Source organism: Prinia subflava, chromosome Z, assembly GCF_021018805.1.
Source record: "Prinia subflava isolate CZ2003 ecotype Zambia chromosome Z, Cam_Psub_1.2, whole genome shotgun sequence".
Taxonomy (NCBI): domain Eukaryota; kingdom Metazoa; phylum Chordata; class Aves; order Passeriformes; family Cisticolidae; genus Prinia; species Prinia subflava.
Window position 1 is genome coordinate 47,526,226 of NC_086283.1, and position 27,784 is coordinate 47,554,009.

Here is a 27,784-nt window from a genome sequence, read left to right on the forward strand (position 1 = left end):
GAAATATGAGTTCGTTACTCTTTTGGACAGCTCAGGCCACCTGGCTGTGGCTACTGCTGTGTATCAAAACGTTTCTCTACCTATGGAGCTCCTTAGGGAACTGCACTGTTGGCTTTTGGTTTGTTCTATGGGGTTTGGGTTTTTTTTTTCTTTTTAGGGAGGGTGTGTATTTTGTTTGTTCATTTGTTTGGTTTTTTGTACGTGTGCTCGGGGGTGGGGTTTTTTTTTTGCCTTTTTTCCTTGTTTGTTTGATTTCCTTCAGGAAAGGGAAGCGGTAGTTCTCTGCAGCGGTGCTGTTGCTATGTGACACCCCCGCTGTCGCGATGGCCGGGAGCGGCCATTTTGGACGCGCGCGGGACGGCGGCGGGGCGGCGGCCAATCGGGGGCCAGCCTCGCGCGCCACGCGGCGGCCGCGCCAGCGCCGCAGGGCCCAGGCGCGGGGAGCGGGAGCGGCGGTAACAGCGGTAACGCAGCGCTGGGCAGTGCGGGTGGCGGCGGGTAACGGCGGGTAACAGCGGGTAACAGCGGTAACGCAGCGCTGGGCAGTGCGGGTGGCGGCGGGTAACGGCGGGTAACAGCGGGTAACAGCGGTAACGCAGCGCTGGGCAGTGCGGGTGGCGGCGGGTAACAGCGGTAACGCAGCGCTGGGCAATGCGGGGTGACGGCGGGTAACAGCGGGTAACAGCGGGTAACAGCGGGTAACAGCGGTAACGCAGCGCTGGGCAATGCGGGGTGACGGCGGGTAACAGCGGTAACGCAGCGCTGGGCAATGCGGGTGGCGGCGGGTAACAGCGGGTAAGGCTGGGCAGCGCCGGTTAGCGGCGCCTAGCAGCGGTAACGGCGGGCCCGCGGCGCGGAGGGGAAGCGGGGGGCCCGCGGAGCTTGCCGTAGTCGGTTCCGGGAAGGTGGGGCCGTCGGGGCCGGGGGCGGGAGAGCAGCTGCGGGTGAGGAGCGACCGCCTGATGCCCGCTCCCGGCTGCCTCTCGCGAGCCCGCGGAGTGGTGGCGGACAGCGCAGCCCCCTGCTGATGCCTGCCCACTGGTGGGCGATCTGAAGTGATTCCCTGAGTCGGTGTCGGTCATGAGTGAGTGCAGCATAAGAGGCCCGCTATTTTTACCCTGATGCTTACCGGAGCTGTCTGCAGCTGGGTGCTGTGTTACACCCTAAACACAGTTGTGCAGCAGGTCCAGCGAAGGGTGCTTGTCCCCGGCAGATTCCCGGGCCGCGCTTCGCAAGGCGCGCCCACCCCGAGTGAGCGGGGCTCGGCCTCCTCGTGGGCCCGCAGGTCGGCATGTGGCCGTGGCTGCTGCCGGCAGTGCTCCTGGGTGCCATCTGTTTGCCCACCCTATACATTGAGCCGAGTGGTTTTTTGAATCGCTACAAACTCATAGCTTCCTGAAAACTCCTGGCATGGACTTGGATTTTTCAATTTTACTGTGTGCTGGATATTTCTTGTGATTTGTTGCCAGCTAGTGTGATGTCTTCTTGAATCCGTTTTGAGTAAATAATTATCGTCTGCATACATTCTCAGAGCCAGTCAAGATAGTCTAAGACGGTATCGCTACTTTCCGTGGGTCTGTGGCATACCTAATGCCGTCTTGAGAATAAATAATTAAATAATTAAATAATTAAATAAATAAAGGTGTCTTCTAAATATACTGATAAATGTCCCTGTTGAGACTGCAGAATTACTTAACCCTTAATAGCTATGTCATAGCAGTATTTAGAGATTATGCTTGGAAGTTAGTAGTGTTTTTCTATGTGGGTACTAAAGTATAACAAAACCTTATGCTTGAAAACGGCTTACTAAATTTTACTGGGATATGTATATCTGGTATGCAGTAGCAAAAATATTTAGGGAATCAAATTGTATTGTGTATGATGAGGATTTAGACTTTTAACTGAAGCAGCAGAGAAGCTCACAACTAGTTCTGCATGTTTCACTTGATGGTGGGTCAGGGAGTGTCCAAGGCTTGTGGGCAGATCTTGATGCTACAAAGTTAAATCTTAAGAAGAAAACAAGATTCTGCAACAGTTAGTGCTTAAAGATCAGGGCTTTTGTGTTCTTGGTATACCTGTTATTGTGGGGAGGATAAAATGCAGATTAGTTGTTTTTTGGTATTTGGGTATTTTTCCCCAGGCCTTTACTCATTCAGCTGGCACAGGTAGTGAACATCATAAGACATAAGGTTTTTAGCTACCCATTAAAGATGTGTAAATTCTATATAATATCCAGGAACATTTGCATGTTTTGGGTATGTATGTTGAATTGGCACTGTGATGCAAGATAGTTACATATTGAAAAAAGTTTGTATCTTTTTTCTCCTTTCTTATTTTAGAGAGAAATTTATCACATAAAGATGATTGAGTCAGTCAAATTAAGAAGACAGTGCATGCTGGATTTCTACTCACATTATGAACATCTTTGTGAACTGCAAGGCTCTCTCCCACTGAAAGCTGTGAAGGCTAACAGGAGGCGTGATACTATTGATCTAATTGTAGATCACATCAGAGCTACTGACTGGGCACCGCTTCTGAATGCTCTCAGGCATAATAAGACCCTGACTTCTATTGGAATAAGAAGTTTACATCAACTTGGTCTTGAAGATTCAGGTCTGTATAAAAGATAAGTATGTTGGTGTATGCGTGTTAGTATTTGTTGCATAAAACTTCTGTGTGATTGAATACATGGGGAGAGGAATTGTTATGTTTAAGGAATTATTTTAATTTAGGAAAGACACAGAAAAAGGAAGTTATAATTGCTTTTAAGCCAGTAGGGGCTGTATTTTACTGATGTGTAGTTTTTGTTTTTTACTAGGTGTTGAAAGATACAAAACTTCCTTTAGAAGGAGAACTCCAGCAATCCTGTCAAAAGACTTGACTGGCCAACTATGCAAAGCTGTGAAAGGCTGTCTCAGTATATCAGATGTACTAAAAAATTTAGAACTGCAGGGTTTGCTTCTGAAGGAAGGAGACCTAGCACTTTTAACAAAGGTGAGAAAATAATAGTATACAAATAAATAGAAAATGTGCCCAGAACAAAGAATAGTAGCAACTAATCTTTGTGTTTGTTGTAGACAAGGATATTTCTCATCCAAGATATTTGTGTAGTCTTTACATATACATATACAATGATTCTGCTGAGACATTTAGGATAACCTGGTTCTAAACTGAATGTCTCAGAACCACAAGGCTTACTAGAAAGATCTTAGCAGCATTTCTGCTATGTGCTTGAGGTGTATGACATATGCTTATGACTGAAACCGCTGTGCATGTATGTGATAGAGGGGAAGTTGTGGGACACCAAAGAGATAAAAACTGGTCTTCAGATGTGTTATTGAAAAGCACCAGTTTGCTCGTGAGTGACTCCTAGGAAGGGAGGTTGCTGCTGGTTGCCCACAGGCAAGCTTCCTCTGTGTTAAAGAAATGAATCTGCATAAACTAAACTTGAAGGTTTGCTTGTTTTGACCTTTGTCTGAATCCCCTAGAGTTTCGTGTAAGTAACAGAGTTGAAGCAGTTTGGATGACTTGGTCTTTTTTTTTTTCTTTTTTCTTTCTTTGTATTCTTAAGGGCTTGGCCACAGCTTCATCTCTGGAGAGTATCTCTTTAGCCCACTGTCCAATTGGAGATGGAGGTTTGGAAAGTAAGTTGAGAATGAAAACTGTAAATATACTTTTCTCTTTTTAAGTTTCCAAATAGGTAAGCAAATTTTTCAGTATTTCCATTCCTGTTTTAAATTTGTCTGTGGTGATTAAAAGAACAATCATCATTTTATTCTGTATAACTGAGTTGCATTTAAAGACTTGAATTTCTTCACTTCAGACTAGTAAATGCTATATACTTTATAGTGATGTTTATACTTTTATTTAAAACAGCATTCATGTTTATTTACACTTTCCTGATTTGCTTATGTTTCTATAAGTAAACTCAAATATGTTCTATCTTGTTCAGATATTCTTTGCTGAACTTCGATGCTAGAAATGTATAAATTTAGAACACATTAAGTGTATTTAAAATATATTCTATATTTCAGTGCTAGTTCTTTGTTAAAGCTTTTGGCTGTTTAAGCTACCTCCTGCTAGGCCACTGAAAAAGTGTGTTCTGATAATATGGTAATGCTGTGTGTAGATAACATGCATGCTTTTGTTTTCTGCAGCAATCTGTCAGAGTATAAAGAATACAGCTACTATCAGATTTGTAAACTTCACGGCATGTAGCCTTACATGGCGAGGGGCAGAACATATAGCAAATGTAGTAAAGGTAATTCAGTCAACTTTCTCTGAATGGAGTATTTGTAAGAACTTAATAAATTTAATTTTTTACTTTTGCTTTAAAGACCAAAATCCATTAAGACATTTCATGAGGAGCTTGTTTGAATACCAGAATCAAGTGTGCATTCTTAGGAGAGCTGTGCCTTTGTATGACAAAAGTACCTTGGTTTACTAGTATGGGATTTAAATTCGCTATTTCTGAGGAAAAAAACATAAGTAATAAAGTATTTTCTTTAAATGAGGACTAGGCCTGTAAATGTCTGGAACCTGTTTTGGGGGTACTTCTTTCATTGTCAGTAATTTTGAAAAAATGTCTCATACATTCTTAAGCATTGGGTAAAAATAATCAAATTTACAGTTTAGAAGCTACTGATAAATTGATCAATAGGCTTCTGCCTAGTACTATGTTTTAATTAATGTTGTGATTTCCATGAAAGAACAAAATTTCAGAGTATATATTTATTTCCTATTCAATGTACCTTGAAAATTGAAGGTCAAAAGAAGTCAATAAAGTACTTTGTGGCCAAGTTTAATAATTTGCATTGCAAACTGGGGAGTCATAACAAATATGAATTACTGGTAAGGTTTAGAAATTAGTTAATTCTCTTGAACTCAGGAATGGTGTACTTATACCAGCATATATTTGTTATACCAGTATTCAAGCCACTGAATGTGGTTTACCAAAAATGGTAACTTGTGATCACGTCATCAATTATGGCTTTGCCATTGCATTTGGTAACAGCCTCTTTGTTTGCAAAGTACCAGGCAATGAGAAGACATGGTGAAGCTTGGGCTAAAAGCCTACGTTACAGGAGACCTGACCTTGAATATATGACAGGTTTGAGGAGGATTACTTTGAATTGCAACATGCTTGTTGGAGATAGAGGAGCAAGTGCCTTTGCAGACTGTCTAGGAGAGGACCTTTGGCTTAAAGGTATTACAAAGTCTTTTACTAATGAACAGCAGAGTAATTCAGGAGTTTCCTTATGTAGTAACTGTAGATGTATTGATGTATAGATACTGAGATATTCCATGTAAAATAGAACTTTGCCTACACTATCAAATTCTCCATATGCTTCATGTCTGGTTATTACTGGTTGCTGTAAGGATTTCTGCAAGATCTTTGTGTCTCTGTATCTCTACTACTATCTTTTCTACTCTCTCTGTGTCTCACTACTGCATCTCTTAAAATACAGTAGTGCCAGCCAGAAGAGCAACTCACTGAGTAGCTTGAGAAGAGCTCTCTTTTTTCCAAAGAAATCTCTCTTCCTCTTTTGAAGTAACTGAATACTGTTGTGTTATCTAGTATTGTCCTTCAGTATTTTTTGAAAATGAATTTGTTCTACAGTGTATATATTACTATATCTAGTAATTAAACAAAATTACTAATGGTGCTGGTGTAAATCATAGTATTTTGTATGTGGAATAAAATACCTGTTTTAAAGTTTTGTTTTATAGTTTGAGGCAGGTCTACAGATAACATCCATACTGACGGAAGAGGATCAGATTAGACAATACTTAAACAAACTGGACAAACAGCAGTCCATAGGCCCTAATGGGATGCTTTCACAAGTGCTGAGGGAGCTGGCTGATGTAATTTTGAGGCCACTCTCAGTAACCTTTGTAAGATCATGGTAGTTGGGAGGCGGTGCATGAGGACTGGAGAACAATGGCTAATGTCATGCCTATTTTCAAGAAGTCTGGGAAGAAGGACCCAGGAAATCACAAACCAGTCAGTCTTACTTAGATCCCTGGAAAGGCAAGGATGTGCTGCCATCCAGAGGGACCTCAGCAGGCTGGAGAAATGAGCTGATGCGAACTTCATGGAGTTCAAGAAAAGGAGGTGCAAAGGCCTACACTTGGGCAAGAATAATCCTGTGCACTAGAACATGCTGGGGCTGTGTGGCTGGAAAGCAGCTTTGCAGAAGGGGTGCTGCAGATCCTGGCGGACAGCAAGCTGTCCATGAAGCAGTGAAGTGCCTCTGTAGCAAAGAGGGCCAGTGGTGTTTGGGTAGCACTAGGCAGAGACTTTGTTAGCAGGTTGAGAGAAGTGATTCTTCCTCTTTACTCAGCAGAAGTAAGGCCATGGAATCTGTGATACAGAAGAGAACTGGAGCCACCAGAGAGAGTTCAGTGAAGTGCCACTAAGATGGAAGGGACTAAAGCTCTGATATCAGAGAAGGCTGAGGAAGCTGGAGCTCTTTGGTTTGGAGAAGAGAAGGCTCAGAGTGAGATCAAGGTGTACAAATAGCTGAAGGGAGGATATAAAGCAGTTGGAAACAGTCTCTTTCCAATGATGCCTGGTGACAAGGCAAGATGGAATGGGTACAGATGGAAACACTGGAGGTTTTTCTTCAACATAATGAAACCCTCTTACTTTTGAGGATGACTGAACATTGGCGCAGATTGCCCACAGTGGTTGTAGAGTGATTCATATTACATCCTCTGCAGATGTTAACAGTAATTTCTTAATGTTGAAAAGTTCTACTTGTTTTCTTTGAAAGCCATACTCCTGTTTTTACACGACTGTTACCATCATGTCCTAATGTCTCATGCTTCATGTTCTATGAAATGGAAAGAATTTTCGACAGGATTAATTTCTTTAGATATCAACTATTAAATTAATAACTAAATGCAGTACTACCTCCACTGATACTTTTTCTTGCCCTCTTAAAATTTTAGCACTTGATTTGCAGCAGTGTGGAATATCCAATGAGGGAGCAAGGTCGTTATTAGATGCTCTTCAAACAAATACAACATTAGTGGTACTTGACATAAGAAAAAATCCATTAATTGGTATGTATCTGTGTCTGCACTTATCCTCTTTGTGTAGTTGTTTGTTTGTTTTCTTCTTTAGTAACTATATGGAGAAAGGTAAACTGCTTTTAAGAAAAAATTAATATGCCACAGGAATTTAATAAACATTTTTAAAATAAGAAAACAGGCAGGATAGGTAATATGGACTTATTATTCAATGATCTGTTTGTTCACGTAAAGAGTTGTCTCTTATAGAAAATTCTTAACAAGAATTCTTTTAATTCATTCTAGATCATGTTCTGATGAAAAATATTATTGAAAGAGTTCTTAAGAATGGTAACAGTGATGATTCAGAGGTATGTTTTACACATTTTGGAATTAGTTTGGGGTTTGCTTTGTAGCTTCTGTTGCATTTATTTTTTTAAAAGGATGACTTCTTTCGAAATAAATCTAAAACAGCTATTCTAGTTCTAAATAGAAGTTTGACTCGGTACAAATAAAAAACACTAAGGGAAAACCTAAAACCACTATGATGAGCATGTTACTGTATTGGGCTTTCTGTATGATTTCTTACAGAATTAAAGCTGTCACATGTAATAAAACCTGGATATACATTTAATGGAAAGAAAAATGGAAATGTGTGTGTATTTCAGCACTACCATAGAATATTAACTAAATACTGCTCCAGGACAGCTGTAGAGCTTTCTACTACATGTGTCCTTGTCAACATAGTCATAATAACTTCTAGTTAAAAGTAAAGGAAACCACAGTTTAAAATTTAGCATTTAATTTATTTTAAAACTTTTTTGTCTCTAACTTCCGTAACAAAAAAATTTTTGAAGTTGCTCAAGACTGTCCCTTTCAGTGCAAACCATCTATGAAAACAGAGTCCAGTTGAAATACAGGACTCCCTTTCATCTTTGTCTAACAGTCCACACAGAGTTCACAGAAAAGTGTATAAATTGAATATCTAGACCATATATGATTAGATATACTGTTGAAATGTACGGAAATCTGTTCAGTTCTCAAAGGAGTCCCAGCAATCCTAGTTCCTGAGTTGGAATTTAATGCTCTTTTGGTATTTGAAAAGATGGAATAAAGAAGAGCTGTGGATGTGTAGGGACTGTCTAATTAACTGAAAATTTATGTATAGAATTTCTGGAGGGTTAATACAGTTCCTCACTTCCATCTTTAGAAGACCTTTTTTGAGAAGTTGAGCTTGGTTGTGAAGAAGTACTCTTTCTGCTTGGCAGATGCAATCAAAATTTGCAAAATGTCACAAGAGCACATGAAAATAATATGTGCCTGGAAATGCTAAAGGAAATTGGAAAGTCAAACCATGGAAAGAAGCGACTCTGGGAAATCTCCCATATACTGAAAGATCACTTGACATTAGTTTTATATTCAAACAGTTAATGTGGTGTCTTAAGTTTTATTGGCAGTGCTAGTAATTCTTCATACTTCATTAACAACATGAATGGAGAAATACTGACCACCGGCTTGCTAAGTAGCTTTGCTTCTTCTGCCAGTCACAGTTGTCTTTCCTTCCATCCTACTTTGTGTGAAAAGTGGTTGGTTATTTATCAGTAGCATGTAGTTGATTCCCTTCTGGGCTGTTTTTGTAGATTCGCAAGAAGAATTGCCTACTGCTAATTGGTTCCTGTGTTAAAGCAAAAGCAATATATTTGAGCAGCACTGTGTAGCAGTATAGTGAACTGTAATGATGGATATGACCAAGTGTAATAGGTGGCGAAAGTTTGTGTAGTTTCTAAGAAGCTGAATAGCTTAAGGGAAAAATCCATTGAATGTGTCTACAAAACAGGATGCTTTCAAAACACTGTTTTTGTATTTTACTGTCTTCATAGATGCTTAGATGTTGTACAACAACAGTGGTAGGCATCCAGCTGAGCCAGGTTATGGGCTAGATGAACTTCAGGTTTAACCTAGTAAAGCTGCCCTTTTAGGTGTCTAGTAAAACAAAATCAAAATGACTTTTGCTCTTAGAAGCTTGCAATCTAATTTTACTCTTTCTGGGTGTGTTTTAGTTTAAAATTATCAATTTGCTTGCGCAGGCACTAGATCCAGCTGGAGACACAGTAAAGTTTATACAAGGATTAACTGAGTCCAAAGTGAAAAGAAAAGGTTTTGCTTGGCAATGATAAATTTGGATTAAACTTGGTTAGTTAGAGTACATTAATGGCACTTTAATAATTCTGAATCTTTAGATGGGAATAGCTCTGGCATACTGTTCCTAGTACTCTTACGTGGGATTTAGGGTTATGTGAGACAAGCTTTGTGTTAATGTTGCCTCTGTTTTCTTCAATGACTGCTTCAGCACTAGACCCTGTATTAGTGGTGCACACTGAAACGTAAGTGCAGGATAATTTTAGAATATCTACCAGGAGTAATTAAACTTTTTATCAGGGCAAGGGGAGCTTTTACAAATAGAGCTGTTGCTGTAAGGAAATGAAGTTTGAAGTACAGCTGTGGCCTTTGATCATCACTGTCTCTTAATTTTAGTTCCAGGCTTCTACTTTGTAAGGATGAATTTTCATTACAGGAAGTAAAACTAAACTTCATGTTTTTTTAAAATAATGACTTTGTCAGTAATACAAAATCATGTTAGAGAAGCTTTTATTACTCTGGAGAACTTTGGCCTGAGCAAGTCATTCCTATCAAGCCAGTTTTCTGAGAATGAAGTGCAGAAGCCAGGGTTGCCCCTTTATAGGATTGATGCTGGGTTGTTTTGTTTTTGTTTTTGTTTTTTTTTTTTTTTTGCTATAGAAGGAGAACTCTTTTGCACAGGAGAAAGGATACTATTGGATGGGGTATTGTAGTAGTGTTTTGGGAACACTTTCTGGTAATGTAGACAATCATCTGTGTTTGAATTTGGACTTTGTGTGACTTCTGTTTTTTCTTGATTTTACTGCGTATAAAGTTTTCTGTTAAGTAGCAGTGTTCTCTATATCTGACAAGCTACGTCTAATTTTAAATAAGCACCTCTTTAACTGTCAGTTACTAAACTGATTTGTTTTTCTTTAAAAAAAAAAATCCAGTTTAAGTGGCTGATGTCTCCATCTTCCAAAGATGCTTTGAAAACTAAGCCAAAGAAAAGAACCATTGTCCTAGGAAGTGGTCGGAAAGGAAAAGCTACTATTCGTATTGGTAATTCTTGGTTTTTTCTGGCTATAGTGAATTTTGTCTAGAAAATTGTATCTTAATTCTTAAGAACTTAAATTAAAAAATGTGTGATGTGTCTAAATGTTAGTGTTTTACAGGAGGCTTGTCTCAAAAAAAATCAGTCCCTTCTTAATTATATAATGCATCTTCTGTCATTGTTGGTATTTGTAGGAAACTTGCTTTTGTTTTTAGTGCTGCTAGATATATGGCTGGAAAATGGTAGGATATGCAGACTTTAAAATGTGTGGAAGCATTGCATGTATTTATTTGGTGTCTCCATAAGCTTTCACTTCTGCAAAGCCTGGCAGTGATAAGTTGTCTAGTTCTCCTGCTGTTGTAACCTTCCTGTAGCAGGCTGTCCTCTGCCAGAACAAACATTTTTAACAGATGTACAAAATGTTGTAAGATATTTTTCTTTAACTTCATGTAAACCTATTTTAAATAGTATGTTTAAAATAACATAGAGACCTTGAATGTTTATAATTAAGTACTGGGAGCTGCAATACTAAACATTTTTCATTAAGTTACTAAAAATTTTACTATAATACATTTCACTGTCTCTTGTCTTCACTGTAGTTATCTGGAAGCAGAGAGGTAAGTATAAATCAAAAGAAGTCATTATACAATAAACTGTAGAGATCAGGGTGGGAGAAAAAAAAGCCTGGAAAATGTGATTGTGGAGGGTTGTATTTATTTGATTTTTTTTCTGTTTTGGGGTTGTTTGTTATGTGTGGGATTTTTATGTGTTTTCGGGTTGTTTTTAAAAGAAGGAGGGAGTCAAGGTGAAAAATATGCTGTTTATTATGTTCAGAATGAACTGAGATATTAAATCCTATTAATTAAGTTATGCATTTCTATACCATTACAAAATCGTTATTGATCTCTGAGAAACAATAACCTGAGTTCTCACTAGTTTAACTGTAGGAAATATTGGGTGATTAGTTTTCTAGACTTACCAATTTCTGGCTTACAGAGAATTGTGAGGTAGAGTGATCATCCACATTAGGTTTCTTTGGTGAGTCTACTTTGATGCTGTATGATTTAAACAATAACAAAAGACCAGACCAGTGAACCCTGATTTTTCTTATTAGTGAAGGGAAGAGATTGCCAGTGTCCTGTAAAAGGGATCTGCATGAGTACTAGCTTTATTTTTAACTATTTTGCCCATAAACAAAATAATGTTTCTCACTCTAAAGCCACTAGAGGGCAATTTGAAGCACAGAGATGCCTGTACGGTCTGTATGGATGGTCTAAATTCTGATGTGAGACGATGGAATTAGATAGCTAAAATTAATAATGTGAATAAACTTCTTCTGCTACAAAGCCTTACCTCCTTTTTTGAAAACCAGCTTGTCTTGCGTCAGCCTAAAGCAGTTAAATATACCAGTTTATAATCACAAATTTTTGGACACTTAAGCAAAATTAGACTGAATTTCCTACAGTCCTTGTTATTACATAGGAAATTTTATGAACAAAGTGATTAATTTGTATGTGAATAATGAAGTGTAATGAATTCTCTTTTCTTTTGATCTTGCTCTTCACTCCAGGAATGTCATCTAAAAAATCTGTAAGTCCTGGGAAAAAAAATACTGCTGTGAGAGAAAGTTACTCACCAAAACCGCTACCACCAGGCACAAAAGGCTTCCTTCCCTGGCGGACTGCAGAACGTGCAAAGAGATGCAGGTGAGGTTTTCATGGTACCAGGGAAAATACTAAATGATAAAACTTCCATGATAAATACAGTAGAGAGCAATGTTAGCTTTTTAAAATATGATTTGAAGGGTACACACAGAATGTCATCATAATTTTTTCTTGTCTATATAAATTTTGAGGATTTTACATAAATTCTTCTCTAGTAAGTATTTAAAATACACAAAAATATATGATAGCCTCGGGAGTATCCATATGCAGCAAGAAACTCCACCACAAATAAACCTACCTTGTCTGCTTGTTCTTTTGTTATTAATGATTTATCAGATGTATCATACCTAAAGAGGCAAGTTACTTTTCTGAACTTGTAGTATGAGTTTGTTTGAGATCCAGTTCAAGGTGCTTAGGTATTTTCCTGCCTCTTTTTTCTGCTTCACCTCACCCAATGCCAGCATAATTAATGTGATCATCTAAGACCTGTAAATTAAAATAAAACTGAAAAAAACTTACACATGGAAGCTGTCTTTTGAGATAGTTTTTGTATGTTTTTGTTTTTTTAATCTATTCCCTAGACCTTAACCTCTCAAAATGGAAACTACATAACTAAACAAAAAAATTACTTAGTGCTCTATCGCAATGGTGGTTATTAAGCTTGTTTTTCAAAATGCTGAACGCCAAATTCTCCTGTTGACTTTAGTTCATAGTATTTAACTAAGATGCCTATTGAAGATATTAATGTTAGCATCCAGTAGTGTTGCTCTAAACATGATTAAGTAGGGAGTACTGATCAAAATGAGAATGTAATGAGGCTTAAAGGGATATAGTGCAGTGTCTGATGAAGTTTAGTTACTCTTACTGCTTTGTCTGTCCTAGAATCTTGTGTTTGGAACATTATAAACTTACTTTCCTCAAAAGTATGGTTTTGTTTTTTTTTTTTCCCCTAACTTCAGAGGTGGGGCAGTGGATTGTGCTGGAGAATTGCCAGTGAAGATTCAGGTACTGTTTCTATCACATAGTGGTTTTGTTTCTAGTGGGTAGATGCCTGAAAAAAGCGGAAAGTATTCTCAACAGAATCTCACTGTCTGAAAGCTAAGATTGGAACGTACTTGTAAAGGTTCTCACTCATGGAAGAGAAAAAAAGTAGTTTACATTAGCATTTGGTTGATATTTATATATGAACTTTGATACTTAGTTTACTTCAATTTCTATCTCTGTGTCTTTTGGTTTCCTAGTCTTAGGAGCTAGCAGAGTTGGAGAATAGGCACAATCCCTCGATAGATGATAACTAACAGCATTTTTCCCTGAAGGCTTTCTGCACCATCTTTTCTGCCTTGGATATGGATTATATAGTTATTTTTGCACCTATCGGTGAGCTTGATGCCTTAAGTTTTAGCTTTCATATTTGCAGATTCTGTGCTGCCTAGGGGTGTGGTTCTGAGCCTCCTATTAAGTGCTAGTAAGCTTTCTTCTTGGAGTGGGTAGACAAAACAAATCCTTTTCCTGCTGAAGACCAAAGACAACTTTCAGGCCCAAAAGCATAAACAACAGTGGACTGATGAGAGAAGACAAGAAGGATGAGACCTCACAACCTGAAGCTGTAATTTGACAATTAAACCCCAACATGCAAATGGACCAAAAATTATAAAAGTGTAAAGCCTTGTGACTGGTGGCCCATTTTTGTGACTGTTCTTAAGTCCACCTTGGGTGTAGCCCTGGTCAGGTTTTTGTCCTGCCCAAGGTGTATCCTAAAGGCCTTTCCATAAGTATCTACTTTATTGTCTAGCTCTGTCCAGGCTGTTTCAGGTCAGCCTTCCCAAGGCATCAAGCTGCTCTAGTAAACCTACCAGGAGGAGGAGAAAGATCCCGTCTTTATTTGTTCTCCTTTGCACCTCATTTCCATCACAGAAGGATCTAATGGCTGCAGAAGCCACCAGTTGTCCTCTGCTCTGGTGTAAGCTTCCCATGGACTGCAGTCCTTTGGGAGAACATGGGCTGGCACAGGATGCCTGTGGGCAGCAGCTCCTTTGACCTATCCCTCCGCTCTGATAAGGATCTTCCCTGGTTGGAATGAGAGTATTGGCGCCTCTGTTTGACATTTCTTCCTGCTTCCAGCCGGATGTTCTCTCTGCTTTTCCTGTTTCCACCTCTTGTGCCTGTCGGGCATTTTTTGCCTTGCAGGGGGTCAGCTGGCACTGGCTATGTCCTGTATGTGGCAGCCTTGGCTGTGCCTTGCAGGGGCTGACTATACTGCTAAATCCTCACCACAAATACTCAACCTAGACACAGATAGGCTTGTTTTTTTAATATTGTTTTATGTAAGTTTATTTCATAGTTTGAATTTATTTCATAGTTGTGTGGCTGGGCTATATATATACATTGTAAGGGACTCTGGAAAACAACTGTATTTAAATTAAGCTTTTGATATGATTTAATCTTTGATTTTTGCTACACATTGTAATGCTTTGAGTGGGCATGTTTTTCTTTTCTCTGATGTAACTAGACAGGTGTTCCTGTGAAAGTAACACTAGAAAGTGCTTCTACATCTGAAACTGAAGACACAGAAGATTTAGAGGGTGTTGTCCAGCAGCCTGATTTGGCAAAATCATCAGATAAGACTGATGTATCTCAATATCAGCAGTTAGAGGTAAGAACCATGTTTAGTGCCTTAGACTACATAAAAGCATTTTATATCAATTAAACCATGTTTTATTTAGAAAAGTGTAATTAAATAACCAGTTTTGGAGCACGATTTCAGAATAACTTACTACAATTACAATATGTGTAATTTCTCTGTTCCAGAGAACAGAGTGCACAGATCTTTTGATCAGTTATTGCCTGTAGTATTTTTGTTCAAGTTTTTTCCTTTATAAAAGTAATTGAGCGTTATTTCTAAGAGCTAAAATATAGTAAAGGCTGTTGTGTAAAAATAATTTTAAAAATAGCTGAAAGTGTTAGAGTTCCATTTTATAATTGAGCCTAGTAATCTTTTTTCATTTGCTTTATATTATTCCTTCTACTTCTTCGATACTTACAAAATTGGCAGTAGTGAAGCAGGCTATTTCTGCAAATGTCTTGACTGGGAATGTTCTTATAAAAGAAAGGGGTGGAAAAAAGGTATGTATCAGTGGCTTAATAATGCTGCTGTGGTAATCTAGCACTGTTATAAAGTAACACCCTCAGGCAGAATAACTGAGTTTTTTCTGAAGTGTTAAGATTTGAGTTCTGTTCCGAGAAAGCAATGATTACCTCTGTAAGTAAGATCTACAGTCAGTTTGGGATTGTCAGAGCACCACACTGGCTGTTCGTATGTGTAAATGTTGGACTGTATACCTGTCTTTGTGTAAGAGGAGTGAAGTTAAGTTTTAACTTGCTTTAGTTTATGAGTAGTGAGAATGTTTAGAGTGGAATAGGGTTGTGGAAAGCAAAGGTACTGTACAAATGCTGCATAAATAACTACCAGCCTTTTCAGCTGACGTATGCATTTTCTTTAGACATTTTTCTCTTTGTAACTTTTGTTCAGGAACATTCCAAGGTTTTCATTTGTTGTTGGAACTTAAAAGTTTTATAGCAGCTTTTACTGTTAGTGTGCAATGTGTTGACATTGCGCTGTGTGGTGGCTTCAAGAGCACTATGTCTGAAATCATAGAATTCCATGTCATGGGAATCGCTCCAAAAACCTCTATGTAGGAACTACTGTGCTCACAGAAAGCTTTTGGTGTATTTGTACTTGGTGTTTGGAGAGGGAAGAATATTATGTTCAGGACACACAGCAAGCAGGCAGTGTTTTGTGCTTTGGGGAAGGGTTGTGATACTGACCTATTATGTCAGTGTTAGCTGTACTACGACATGCAGGGCAGCTGTAAGGAAGAGACAGTTCATGATTAATTTCAACTTCCTTGGAGGGAAACCCACAAATTTTGGCAACCTACCCCAAAATTTTGATTCTCCTGTGCTTGTAAAGGTCCAGATTTTCCTGACTTTCTGAATTTGAGAACCGAAATACTTTCTTAGGCCATGGTTCCTTATCAGATAGTACCATTTAAGCAATCTGCACCTGATTCTGTGCCTCACTCATTGTTTCTGTTACCTTGACACAAAGCAGGTTTGACATTATGTCAGAATCAAACTATCAATTTGGCACCACTGAATTGTCTGTTTCCCCTCTGTCATTTAGTGCCTTTTCATTTCTTGCTTCAGTCTTTTTCTCTTGGCCTTTTTTGCTGTTTGTCTGATCATAAGATTGTCATTAAATAGCTGTTACTGCACAGCAGCTTGCGAGGAGAGGTGCTTTGATGATCTGATCCAACTGAAAAGTATTCCAGTGTATTTGGTCGTGGCAGGCCTTTCAGTAAATGGGACAACCGGTTGTGTTAGAGCTATGATGGGAATGCAGAGTGGGAATAAACAGTAAGAGGTGGGAGTTCCTTAAATTGCTGCTTTGTCAAAAAAAAGCTCTCCAAGCATCTCTTGTTGTGACTGAATGACCAGACTTTCACTTAAGTATGCAAGTCTTGGAGAACTCTACATCTTTCTGCTCAAAAAGGGGCTTTAAACATATTACTTAATGAAACAAGTAGTACCTGGTTGTGTTTTCATAAAAAAAAAAAAAGCCTTGACTAATGAAAACCTAATTTCTGCTTAAATGAAAAATAAGGACTGATAAATATTCTTTCCTCCCACTAGAGGGAATCAAATGGCACAGTTGGTTTTAATGAAGTGTGTAGTTGAGGTAACTGCCATACTTTTAAATTTTAACTAGGGATTTTAAAGGTGAACTTCACCCTTAATCTAGTATAACAGGGCAATTCTTTCTGCATCTCACTACTTTGTGAATTACAAAGAAGTAGAGATTGCATTGTAACTGTTCTTTTTTTTTTTAAGTATGATGCAGTCAAGTAGAATAACATGGCTCATTAATGATATATATTAATAAATACTAATAAATTTTTTAAAATATAATTTAATTTTTTAAACTTTAGTTTTATACCTCTGTCTAGTGTTGAGCAGACATACTGCTTATGGCAATTCTGGGGGCTACCTGTATTTTTGGTATTCAGTTTCATCTTAAATTCTATCAGTGCTGTCTTTCTGGGCTGTAATACTTGACGGCTTTGTCTTGTAGCTTGGATGTACATATAATTCTCTGATATAGTTTAATTTTTTCTTTTTTTTTTGCAAAGAGATTAGGGCATTGTGTCAACTAGTGAATTTATTAAAAGCAAATCAAAGATTAAAGTGTACGTATACTCATAATATAATGGTAACAAAATAGTTTCTTTAAATGCTGGCTTTGATACGGCTTATGAGGAGATGCAATTGCAGTGTTGAATTTTGTTATGAACTCAGCCCATAACCATGAAATACTGTAATGTACATCTACAGAATGATAAATCAAGTTTATACATTACTGCAAAACATCTACATTTCTGTTTAAAAAATCATGATACTTTGATTGTTGTCTAAGTCATTGACCTTTGACATTACAAACCAGCAATTTGAAGAAAAAGGTCAGTGCCTTCATCTTCAAAATTATCTAAAATAAAAATGCTATAGAACTATGCTTTCTAAAGTAGAGTTCCTAGTCTACATCCTAGAAACTTCAAAATACAAATAACTACATTTATGCACCTGCACTATAAATGGGAAGGTATGAATTCTAAGAAGACTATGATAGCACTAAGACTAAGAAATCTGTGATACCTGTAACTGCTCTTTAAAGCTGGAATCCTGGGGATTCCGGGTTACATGTCAAATTGTCAGAGCAAGACATTTTCGTTTCTGCTTTCTATACTGTGATTCTCTGTCTGTTAGAGGTTTTATAGTTCCCATTACTTGCACATGTTCAAAGGTAGATGGCAGTAAGATTGTGGTATTTGTGGATGGTTCTCCTTATATGTTTGCCTCTCACGCTAGCTCTGCAGGTTAGATAGCGCTAAATCTGTTTCGATGCTCAAATATGAGTACAATAAAGATACGACTAGCTTTCTACATGCAGCATTTGCTTGGTTGATACTAGTATAGGGATTTTAGGAGTGGGTTTCACTAGTGACAGACCCGTAATCATCACTATGAGTGGATGTCACTAGGAGGGCTTTATATAGAGAGTATTCGAGAACCTGTGTCTTGGAATCAATTGCAAAAGTACCTTGTGACTTATAACACCTTTGCATTTGTAAAAGGTTTATTTTTACTATGCATTCTGTTGCATGCCAGTCGTCTCAGTTGATTGCTTATGTGAAATGCAGTAGTAGTATGCACTTGAATAAGCCTTTGCTAGTAAACAGTTTCAGTACTATTTGAATCTTTGATTCTCTTTAGAACTGCTTCATACGGTGTGTACAAAAAGCAGTGTCCTCTTACATATATGTGCCTGTATACAAAGTGAAAGGGAGTTTTGTGTACTGTTAATTCGTGTAGTCTAATCTCTGAAAAATAGAATAGCTTGCTGATTTGAACAGTTTCCACCTTTTAAACCAGAAGATTGTTAAGGTGTGCAAGAACAAAGATTCTTGCTTGCTTTTCCAGTTCAGGTGCTGTAAAAAAAGATGGTAGTGCTCTGCTTGGATGCAAGAAAACGTGGTATTGCAAATCCTGACTACTTTTACTGAAATGGAGATTTACTACTTGGAACTAATAATAAATACAAATTCAGGAATCCCATGAATAAGACTAGAATGTATTTATTAGGTGTTGTGGGTTTGTTTTTATTCTTGCTAATGCAACACTAAAATTGGAATTGTGAAAAACTTTCTGCTGAAGAACTAAGTGAACCCAATTAGAAAGAGTACAGTTCTTACACTTCAGAATTTTGTATTCTTACTGCTGACAGTACAGTTCTTCAGAATTTTGTATTCTTACAGATGTAAGAAGGAATAAAATCCTGGATAAAGAGTGTAGTTGGAAAATCTAGATATGAATGCTAAGAATTTCTTATTAGAGCCCAATTTGAGATTTTGATGATGTAGATATATTTAGTTAAAAATGATGCTTGAAAAGATGGAGGGGAAGTAGAGAAAAACATAGATTCTTGATGGTTGTGTCATAGGCCAAAGAAACTTGGGCTGTAATTTCATGTGATCTGTTGTGATCTTACAAATCTGTTAAGTGAATCACACTTAGTTCTACTTCTCTGTCTTAATATTTTGCATCCTGGAGTTATGTATTGGTAGACTTCTGTCTTGTATTTTTGAAGAAGACATGTTTGGAATGTCTTGTGCTACTTGTTATGTTGTTGAGTTGTTTTTTTTTATTGCATGTTAGACTGACACTTTGAGATAAATTTCATGATAGTTAATCTGTGTTTTGATAGTTGGAGCTGGAAGAATGCATGGAAAAACTAAAGGAAGAACAGAAAGCTAGAATAAAGGCTGAAGAACGATTACTAGAGGTAAGGATACTTAACTGTTGATGATCTTTACTTTTAAAGGAGGCACTGCTCAGAGAATTCACTTGCTTAATTAGGAGTAATTATCAGTGACCACTAATGTGGTAGCTTCCAGAGTTTCAGTTCAAAGTCATGTGGATCATTTACTGGTCTTAAGGGCAGTGACGAAATTGTGTTTAGTAATGTTTGTTCTACGAATTCTGTTCCAGAGCCTTGAACTCCAGCTCAAGCTACTCTTTCAATGTGTTTTATTCATTTTCTGAAACACTTACAATCTGTTTGCAGTATGTACACATGGATAGTTCTTTGTCTTCCAACTCACTTACCATGACTTGTGCTGAAAAGCTGTGTGTTGCAACTGTTGTTCAATTTGGCTTATTCTGTACCTTTGATTTTTAAGTTTTGTTTCTGCAGGCAATAACTGTATTGGATGGTTTTCTGCATATCAGTTGTTGCTAAGTGCAGTTCAACTTTGACAAAACTGAACAATTTATCACAATTAAATCTCGAGGTCTGTTTCCCCTCTGGTCTTGCTGAGCTAAAAATATTCTTTGGCATGAGTAAGCAGAATTTATTGTAATATAGTGAGTGTAAGATAGTGTAAACAAATGGATTTGGTCCTTAAATGTTATTTGGAGGGGAGTGAAAATGGTGATATCCTTTGAAATATGAGCAGCAAGTAATAGGCCACAGTACAGGGAGCAGATATCCACAAAGGACTCTGCACTTCTTAAAGACAGATTGTAGCCCTCTTGTGTGACTATCCCCATCTTCCTGTAATGTGATGTGCACCAGTGGGCTCTGCTGGGTGTCTGTTCTTTAGATCCTTAAATCTAAACAACAGATCCTTGGGCTAAACACCCCCTACAAGAAATCTTTCTCTATCAAGGGTAGTCTGATTGGACTCAGCACGTTGTCTCAGGAGATGGAATAAAACAAGTTGCATTAATCTCTAAAATTGTATATTTTGTTGCTTATTTATCACCTACAGTGCACTACCCAATCTATAAATTTTTTATCCTCTCATAAAACATGTAAGATGGAAAATCTGTGGTAGTACTTGATTACACAGCTGTAATCTTAAATGAGTGAGTTAATGCTTCCCTCAAACGCAAAACTACATGTATCCTGCAGTTATCAGGCAATTTTCAGTTTCATCATTGATTTGATTAATGGTTGATGTTAAAAAAAGTGAATCATCTTAAACTTTCAGTTTCTGGATGCATAGTGCAGGGGAGAGATCACAGTCGTATGCATTCCTTCAATACAAAGGGGTAAATATAAGGAGGACATTGGCGTTCATTAAGGTTTTTTTACTAGTATAATAAATTCTTTGATGTTAACATGTCATATAATACATGCAAAGTAAAATGATATGAAACCTAAATTTTGCTGCTGGTACTTGCTCTGTAACATCCTGTACGTACTGAAGGCAGTGCTGACCCAGTGGTTTTGAGTGCCTGCAGGAACATCTATGCTAGCATAGAACTGCAGCTTGGATAAGCAGACCCGCACAGAGCTCATGTCACAGTGCCTTGAAAATGTGTGGTACAGTAAACTGCATCTTGTTCTGTCAGTTATTTCAGATATTCCTCTTCATGATGCTGCTTTTTAGACACACAGAGCTGAGGTTTGATATTTTGGGGTCTTTTAAACTGAAAATGAAAGAAATTTCTTTTTTTTTTTTTTCCCCACATAGCTGGAAATTGAAAATGCAAGATTAAGGAGTCTAAATATCTCCCTATCTGAGGTTCTTCATGCACAGTCAGTAACCAACATGATTTTGGAAGATGAAGGTGTTCTAGGCAGCATTGAGAACTCTTTTCAAAAGTTTCATGCTTTTTTAGACCTTCTTAAAGATGCTGGGTAGGTTGTCACTTTAAGTCTTGCTGTTTTTCCTGAGATCTTTCCAAAATTGTCCTCACAATGTAGTATGCTGCCTGCTACCCCACCAGTTTTCTAGACCTATACTCTCAGAGAGCAAAGGAAAATTAGTGGTGTACCTATTGTTTAGTCTTTTCCTAGTGGCAAAAGCATGATCTAAGCACTGTTCAGCTGAGTTCATGCATCTGCCTTTCAGAAAGGCTTTCAAGAAGCCTGTTCCAAAAGAGTAGAAAGCTTCTATTAAAGCATGTTTCCAATTTTTTAGTGAATCTTAAGCTTTTAGCATTCCCACAATACGAAAGGCCCAAAGTGCAGTTGAATTGCCTTCAGAAAGTGTCCTGTGTCTTGTGCTCTCTATTCACTAACTGAGTTATGGAAATCTAGATGGATGAATCTCCAGCCTTTATATTTAAACAAAAAAAAAGAAGATAATAAATACAAATGTATTTATTGTTACTATTAGTACTACTACCACCACCACCAGAGTTATTTCAGAGAGTGTTGATTAAAGTTTGTATTACCACTCTACCTGCAATTTGTTAGAGGATGGTTCATCCTTCACCTTTTTCAAAGAATTTCAGCTTGAACCTGATTGTAAAGCTTGTATGACCAAGCATGGCAGTCTCATCCACAAGAAGGGAATCGTATGAATATATGTTGTAGTCTACTCCATGGATTCAGAGAAGATCACAGAAAATTTTATTTGCTCTCTCCCACTTCCAAATTGTAGTGATATAACTCAAGACCTAAGTGACAATGGCCTCAAGTTGTGCCAGGTGAGGTTTGGATGGGATATTAGAAAAAACTTCTCTGAAAGTGTGGTCAGACATTGGAGCAGGCTGCCATGGAAGTGTCCATAAAACACCTGGATATGGTGCTTAGGGGACATGGTTTAGTGACCAACGTAGCAGTTTTAATGACAAGACTTCATGATCTTAAGAGGTCTTTTTCAACCTTAATGATTCCATGATTCAATGATTCCAATTTACTGTAAAGCCCTGAGGCTGTGTTCTAATTTTGTGATAATCATTTTGTAGAGTTGCCATTACTAGAGGAGTTTGAAACTTCTCAGGAGGGGAAAAAATGCATTTTCACTACATGAAGAAAACTTCATATGGCCCTATGTCTGTTCATAGTATTAAGGAGCTGCTCTAAATGTTACAGAATCCCAGTCATGAAGAATACTCTTCTCAGTAAGCTTATATATATATCATATGTGGTGCTGTCAGTTAATGACTGCAGCATCTCACTTTTTACTGAGGCTTAAAATCCACATGATTGGTTTGGCCAACTTCCAAGCTGTCAGGTGACCCAACATAATTTGTGTTTGTGAGGCTTGTCATTGACATGTTAGAGATCATCCTATTTGGACATGCGCACCAATTTCTGCTTGAATGGTGAGAGTTTTAATCTTTGTTCTGCCTGACATGGAATCTCATTGCCAGTATGCTGCTCTGAGTTCAGTGCTAACTAGGAGAGCTTCGTTCTCAGCCTTGTAACACTTGTTTTGAATATGCAGGCTAATTTGTGCAAAGACAAGAAAATAACTTCAGCAACGTGTCCTCATCTTGGTTAAGATACTTTGAGCTTCACATAAAATAACAGAAAACTGTTCAAAGTTTTAAACAGATTCTACTTTTGATTTTGAATGTTCAGTCTTTCAAAGAGTAAGAATAGTTTGTGTGACTCTATTAAACGTTTATTTTACAGGCTTGGACAACTTGCTGTATTAGCTGGGATAGACCAGTCAGATTTTGGCATTTTGGGGCAGTCACAAATAAATTCTACTCTCACTAAGCCTGTGAATGTGTTAAAGGAGAAGTCTTTTGAAGAAGAAAGACAGGAATACACCCAGAATAGCAAAGTAAGTCTTTAGAAGGAATGCTAGAGGCAATTCTAGTTGATACTCTTCAATGTACTTTTCAGCTGTTAATTCCCCTCTGATTCATGCAGTTGTTACTGCAACCCTTTGCTGTAGCTGCATTTATACAGACCATAATAATTCAGTGGTTAATGTAAACTTTTAAAGTGTTTATCACTTGGAGCACAAATTGCAATATTTTGTAGTGTATTAACCTTTGGTGGTAATTGTGTTGTTTCCTAGTCAGAAATAGGAAGTTCCAATAGTGGTATGCATCCATTCAAAATGGAAAATACCATGATCTATTTTTTTAGAAACATTTTATAATGAAATATAGTGTTTTTAAGAAACCTAGTCTTACATGAGAGGCTATACAATATACCTTCTGAAAATCATAAATTATCTTGTAAGTAATTGCAGTGTATATGTACAACCCTGATAGATTTCAATGTGGCCATGATAGGAGTTTCAGGTAATTACAATTTTGTAGTATTTGTAAATATTGCATAAGGTTTTAGGTTCTACTCTGTGAAGTGATAGTAAACCTTCTGGATTTTTCAAAGAAGATATTAAAATTCCCGTAACATAAAAAACCCCCTGTTTTAAGGGGCTGTTTTAAGAACTGTTAAAAATTTAGATACTAGTGGCCTTACAGCTGTGTCCAAGTTGAATAAAACTGTTGTACCAAGAACCATGCTGCATTCCAGTGTGTTTCTTATATCTAGTGTCTTCCCCTCTAACTGTTGTAATTTCCTCAAGAACACATGAGTTCCTTAAATGTAATGTTAAAAATTTGGGGATTATTTTAACAGTGGGGGAGAATTTCCAGTTTGGCAGTTTGAAGACTCTTGTTATCTCTTAGTATTGGTGATGAGTTTGGATTCTTGTAGCAGAAGGTGTTGTGCTATAGAGTGTTGAGACTACATTTCTATGAACTGCTAGTAAACATAAGGAATTGCAGGTGTTTCAGAATGATAGACATGATTAAATTTTGGCTGCTCTTGTGTAACTGACACATGTCTGTAGTATACATTTCAAGTTAGTTGTGAAACTGTAATGTGCCTACTCTGTGTCATTATCACCCTAGCAATCTTCAGAAACCTGCTTTGAAAGGGGATAATGATCGTGCAATTGATATTTCCTCTGTGTCTTACCTGTATTAGGTAAAGACTGTATTTTGGTCTGCAGACGCCAGCATATATGGCAGTTGCAAAACCGGCGCTTTTTTTCCTCTAGTTGCCTCAGTTTCTTCATTGGAATCTTTTGTTTCAGAACAGAGCTGGGGACATCCAACTTCCTCATCCTGGCATGTTTCAATCCCAGATGGTTGCGAATAATGGATTTTCATCACTTAGAGAAATAAGAGAACTTCAGGCTCCTGGACAGCAGTATCAGCCAGGTTCGTGGAAGGAAAATGAAGCTCAAACAATTAACCAAAATAAAGAGGATAAGCCTCGAAGTAGTACTCCAGTATTATCTGAGAGGAGAGTCAAACAAAATGAACAAGCAAAAGGACATCACTCAGCATGGCAGTTGGCTACTAGTCTGCATTCATTTGCTGATTCCAGTGTACAAATCAAAAATGATGATAGCAGAATATCCAGTGGAATTTCTGGTGAAAAAAGCAAAAATAATTCCTCTAAGAAATACATCCCGGTAGCAAATGGAGCAGCAACTCCAAGTAATGGTGTGAGAGGAGACAGAAGTAGGCTGCAGATAGTAAATGTTAGCTCTGGAACTGATACTCTAGGATCTGGCTCTGAAATACAGGAAAGTATACAAAGTGCTACCAGCATTTGAAATAGTTCTAAGATGTTTGAACTGTTCTTTACACTTGCAAGATAGGTTTTGGATGTCTCAGTATAATTAGAGAAGTTTTGGTAAAGTTCTATAGACTTTATGACTTTCTAAATCATTTCATACTGCTCAGTATTCCTCTTTGGTGTTTGCATTCCTTGTCACTGGATTTTTAGTTCTGAAAACATGTGATACACCTAAAATGGTGCATCACACAGGGCTCTTGACAAATGGATTTCATCATCACGGATTTTTCAGCTAATGAAAGTTAATTTGAATACCGGTTTTTTTCTAGTCTTTATTTTCATTGTATTTCAGTGGGAGTGCAGAAGTGGTTTTGGGGCAATTCCTGCTAAACTGTGTGGGTATGACATTCCAAAAATCGGTGCAAGTTTCAGAGTAAAAATGAGTCCAGAAACATCACATCATATAAGAAACCTTTAAATACAAACATCATTAGTGCTATGACTGCAGATCATAGAATAGCACATGTTGGAAGGGGCCTCTGGAGGATGTATCATCTAACTCAGATTGCTCTCAGGACCTAGAGAATGTAAAACTAAGAGAATTGCCATTGTTTTAAAACCCCTGGGATTTACCTGTGGCATCGTGTTCATGTCCTTGTGCTCAGGCTGGTTTGCAGCTTCTTGACTAGAATATACTTATTACATACAGGAACTAGGCAGGATGATTAGGCTTAACTGAGGAAAAAAACAGCCTGTAACTATTTTTTACTCAGTCATCTACTATGTGATTTCTGGATCTGATCTATGTGATTTCTCATAGGATCTGTAGAAATTCCTGATTCCAGTTGCTTGACAAATATGAAAAAACTCATGAATCCTCAAAGTCAATCCTACAGAGCAAATAGTGCAAGATTACCGTAGCTATTGCAATATTGCACAAGTAATTGCACAATGAATGTATGTTCTTTGTACAGACTTTGTCACTTCAGAATATTAGAAGGTAATACATTAATCTCTGATATTTTTTGCATATTTTCCCAACTGCTTGTCTAATTCTTCAGTCTTTCTTTGTTGTGATTTTGGTTTGAGTGAACCATCACATGCAATCTGTATATTCAGCAGTAAAAAGCTACCTATTCCCTTTTTAAATCTAAAATTCTAAATCTAATCACCAGAGGAATGCTGGATAAAATTCTAAACTCAAAAGTGTTTTATCTGTGAGGTTAGGAGTTAGGAGTCTGTTACTTGTCCCTAAAAATACCATGAAGAACTTAGAAGAATTTCAAAAGCAGGTGATATTAAATACCTTTCATGTTAAATACTTGCTTTTCAGTATTTGCATTCAGAGTATGAATTACGTCAAAAATAATCTTTTAAAGCAAAATTGACCAGGCAGTTCACAATTTAGATAGCCATACTTTTTTTCAGTGGATTAATACTTAGCCATTTTTTTCCTCTTAAATCAGAAACCTGAAGAATTCTTCATGTTACTGGTGCTATGGTATTGCACTCTTACTGTAAGAATCTGTAGTGCATACTTTGTATATAGTTGGATCTGAAATTGGCAGACAATGGATTGAAGCTACTAGGGGAGAAGTATTCTTTTAAGGCTATCATGAATACATCAGAAATTTCAAGGTTTTTAATAACAATTTAAAAACTCATTTACAAGAAGTTGTCTACACTTACAGACATATTTTTATATATATTTAACAGTAAAGTATTCAAATAAAAAGTAAAAATACATATTTTTTGATTATAAGGAAACCATTTTCTACCCTGAGTCTGAATATAAACGGTTTCATTCTCTCGCTATTAGTTAATGTTTTACATAATTTTCTGTGTTCTTGTTTGACATAAAAACTTGAAATCAATAGGCCAACTCTTTGATAGAGAACATGTTACTGTTTACTCATAAAGCTCAATTTTTTCTTTTCACTTAGTCTCCCCAAGACCTACTCTTCACAGTTCAGAACTTTGATCTCTGAAGAACAAAATAGCCCCAAACCCTTGTTTGAACCACCTAAGTGTAAGGTTTCACCAAAATTTGCTCATCTCACTAGTTTGCTGGACCAGACATCCCAGCTGCCTCCTGAAATGCTTGCCAGGTTGCTATGTAGTCAGCATTATTTGTCTTTTAATAATGACGTCCGTTTGTCAGCTGTGGTACCAGACAGAAGACTCGTGTACACGTGCTCTCCTTGAGTGAGCTGATTCGTTTCCAGCAGTAGTTGATCAAGGTTTTGCTGTCCAGCATAACATGAAGTCACAAAGAACCTAATAAAAGTTCACTGGAAACTCTGAAACTTTATTTAAACTTTTTCTTTTCATCTGTCTTGTTTTTCCTTTTATGCATCATATTAAATACAGCTCTTTGCTTTTGTGTTAATTATGCAAATCCATATTCATCTGCAGGGACTGATTTGTGGCACCTGAATGGTCAAATTCTCTGTCAAATGGTAGAAGTCAAAAGCATTCCTGGAAATCACAGTTTTGAAAGCTTATATTGGGTGACTATGAATATTGGTATGATTCCATGATGGAATTCATGGTTTTTGATGTAATTAAAATATTAAATCATAATTCCTGCTAGCAAAATACTAAAATAGAAGAAATCTCAATCCAATCCAAACAAAACTGTAATGTGACCTATATTATTTCTCTTTATTCTTTCCATCTGCAAAAACATAATGGTCCCTTGTCCACAGCAAAAATTTAATATCTTCTTTCCAATTTTATATACTTCCCATCAATGCGCAGTATGAAGAGGATCTTCTAAAGCTTCTGGGTGACAAGGTTTCCAGCAGAGTTGTCCTCTGATCTTGTGGGAGCTGCTATTTTTTACCCGTCTGGTCAGGATGAGGCTTCTGTGAACTGAAAGCTCCAATACCTGGTATTTACACCAGTGCTCGAGCTGATACCAGCTCCAGCTTGCCTCGTTTCTATTTTTGTGTTCTAGCTTTTTGTGCCAGCATTTGAAGTTCATTTTTAACTCCAAAGTTTTAATTTCCATTGTGGTTTGTGCTACACTAT

General features: G+C 37.5%; 1 protein-coding gene across 8 annotated transcripts; it reads left to right on the top strand.

The window, feature by feature from the left end:
* On the top strand, positions 1-27,057 carry CEP78 (centrosomal protein 78). 8 transcript variants are annotated; one of them, XM_063422863.1, is made up of 16 exons: positions 1-118; positions 2,340-2,613; positions 2,819-2,994; positions 3,572-3,644; positions 4,158-4,261; positions 5,032-5,206; positions 6,955-7,068; positions 7,321-7,385; positions 10,086-10,194; positions 11,757-11,892; positions 12,810-12,855; positions 14,360-14,503; positions 19,169-19,246; positions 20,943-21,109; positions 22,838-22,991; positions 24,261-27,057. In XM_063422863.1, exons 1-16 carry the CDS (start codon positions 83-85, stop codon positions 24,786-24,788), a joined length of 2,379 nt encoding a protein of 792 aa, XP_063278933.1. In that variant the 5' UTR covers positions 1-82; the 3' UTR covers positions 24,789-27,057. The 8 variants fall into 8 exon arrangements, with proteins under 8 accessions (XP_063278933.1, XP_063278932.1, XP_063278938.1 ...); XM_063422862.1 differs by lacking the exon at positions 1-118 and adding an exon at positions 178-464; XM_063422868.1 differs by lacking the exon at positions 1-118 and adding an exon at positions 480-498.
* Positions 27,058-27,784: the final 727 nt, after the last annotated feature.